The 2,472-nt window shown below is 34.4% G+C and overlaps 1 protein-coding gene across 1 annotated transcript in view; it reads left to right on the plus strand.

The window, feature by feature from the left end:
- MPLKIP (M-phase specific PLK1 interacting protein) overlaps positions 1 to 2,236 on the plus strand; it is a 3,565-nt gene extending 1,329 nt beyond the window's left edge. The window contains exon 2 of the mRNA XM_006110008.3: positions 345 to 2,236. Within this exon, the coding sequence (XP_006110070.2) occupies positions 345 to 545 (201 nt within the window). The 3' untranslated portion in view covers positions 546 to 2,236. The remainder of the gene's footprint in view (positions 1 to 344) is intronic.
- The last annotated feature ends 236 nt before the right edge of the window (positions 2,237 to 2,472 follow it).

Consider the following 2,472-nt stretch of genomic DNA (forward strand, 5'->3'; position numbering starts at 1 on the left):
CCCCCCCCCCCCCCAGAAAATAGGGGAATTTTGAGGGGGGGGGAATTGAAATACAATTGTTTCTTAATTTCACCACCAATTGGTAGTTATGCAAAGTTAGAAAACCCAAAGTATTTTGAGGTGACAGTGAGCATGGAATTAATAATAAAAGAGCATCCCAAATTGGTTTAAATACATTTCAAAAACAAAAACACTAGATTAAATAAAGATGGAGTTTGCAATTGAACATATTGGGCTTCAAAGGCACAACAACTTTAAACTGGCAATGTGACCCTCACGACCGTTTAAAAAGTACCAGTTATCCCTAGGAAATGTTTTTTTAACTGATGATTTTTTTCCTAAAGGGTTCTCCAAGGACATCTACACCTTTTGGATCAGGGCGTGGTAGAGAAAAAAGAATGTCTAATGAGTTGGAAAGTTATTTCAAACCTTCAATGCTTGAAGACCCTTGGGCTGGCCTAGAACCAGTGTCTGTAGTGGATATAAGCCAACAGTACAGCAATACTCAGACATTCACAGGCAAAAAAGGAAGATACTTTTGTTAACATTTCTGAAATTCAACTGGAAGCTTCATGTGTCAGGAACATCTTGGACAAAACTCACTTGTGTTTTGAACCCTAAATTGAACCCTGACATGGTGACTCTGACTGAATAATTAGTTGAGTCTTCTTGGTATTTTTCATCATGTCAAATATTGTTGGTATTAGAAAAGAAATATGGTAGGATAATTTGCAATATTTCTCTGAAAGTGCCTACCACATTTTAGAAGATTTACAGTTTCCAACTATTTAACATTCTTGGTTATATAATGGACATTTGCCTTTTAATGTTTTTCCAGTGTTTTAAAATAAAACATTTTGTCTTCCTAGCTATATTGTGGTTTTGTCATATGCTAAAGGAATAGAAGTATTAAATTAATGCTTTGTCATTAGAATTCGTAAGTAAATATTTTGCCTACTACTTTTGAAAATAAATTAATAAACCATCCTTTGAGCTATAGACAGTTCTATATTTTTTCACCTAGGGCAAGAGGGGTCACGGAAGAGAATAAAGGAGAGTTCTGTTCCTGTCTGTTATAACCATTGTTTTATGTGCATATTTTCTGTAATGCTTTTGTTAAAATGCATTGGAACTTGACTGGAAGCCACAGAAACTCAAGCTTAAGTAAAGAGTTTTGAACCCTTATTTAACTGGAAAAGGCAAGAACATACCTATTTCTTGCATAGCTAGGTCAAAGTATTTTGTGTCTGAATGTCTCTACATTACTCAGTATGTGGAGTCATTTTCTCTTGAGGCTAAGGAAGATGGCTACTGGCAGTCTCAATTCACTTCCACTGTGAAGAGGACAGTTCCCACCTTTGTGAATCCCAGGGAAGGCAGATTGGCCATGCTTACTTAGATTATGTTTGTGTAGTCCTTTTCCAATAACTGTCCAAGGTATGAGGCCTAATTAGTTCGAACAATGAACACTCCCCTACAATGAGATGGAGCTGTGATTTTTAGCCCCACTATGCCTACCTGAAGTAGAGAAGTGGTTTTCCACAGAGAGAAATGTTATGAATATTTACCTACAGTAATGAAGAGAAAAATATGAAGGGATTTTTTTTTTATTTTTAAAAAATCAAGTCTTATAACATCCAGGCTTTTTAAATATTTTGAGATCACAATACATGAAAATAGAGCTAGTTAAAATTTTGTTTACACATTCCCAGAAATAAATGTCCGAAAATGAAATGATCATACCACCTATTTGAGCTATACTCAGTTAATTTTGTTAGGTCTTCACATAGGCAAAGAAGAAAATGAGAAGGGAAGGATTTTAGATTAATAAAATCTCCATGATACCCAGGACTACTACTGCCAGTTACTAGTTGGATGAGTTATTTAACTTCTCTATGCCTCAGTTTTCTCATGTAAAATGAAGAAATTAATAGTACCCATGTCATAGAGGTGTTGTCTTTGAGGATTAAATGGGTTTACATGTGTCAAACTATTAGGCCAGAGCCTGGCACATAGTAAGCACTCAAACAATTTGTAGCTATTTCTCATTCACCCCAATATCCTTAGCTCTTAGAATGATGCCTGGAAAAAAAGTAGGTGCTTAATAAATATTAGGTGAATAAATGCAGACATTCTGATTATACCTACTATATTGTTCTGCCCTTATACCCTGTATATTAAAAAACAGTAAATACTTTTCCCCCAGTATATTAAAGGAAATGGCTTTATTCCCTAACATCTCGTCTTTCCAAATGATTCGAGGTCATGATGTGTAATGAAAATTAGAACAAGTGTATTACTTTTTTAAATCTTTTATTGAACTTCATAGGTAAGAAATATTATCTTTAGGAAATAGCTTTTGGAAATAATTATTAAAACAACTCTTAGAGATCACTGGGTGATTGGCAAAAATGATAAAGGAAGTCAAGGAGTATTTTGTGCTAAAGTATATATTTGGAAGACTTTCAAATT

Source organism: Myotis lucifugus, unplaced genomic scaffold, assembly GCF_000147115.1.
Source record: "Myotis lucifugus unplaced genomic scaffold, Myoluc2.0 scaffold_18, whole genome shotgun sequence".
Taxonomy (NCBI): Eukaryota; Metazoa; Chordata; class Mammalia; order Chiroptera; family Vespertilionidae; genus Myotis; species Myotis lucifugus.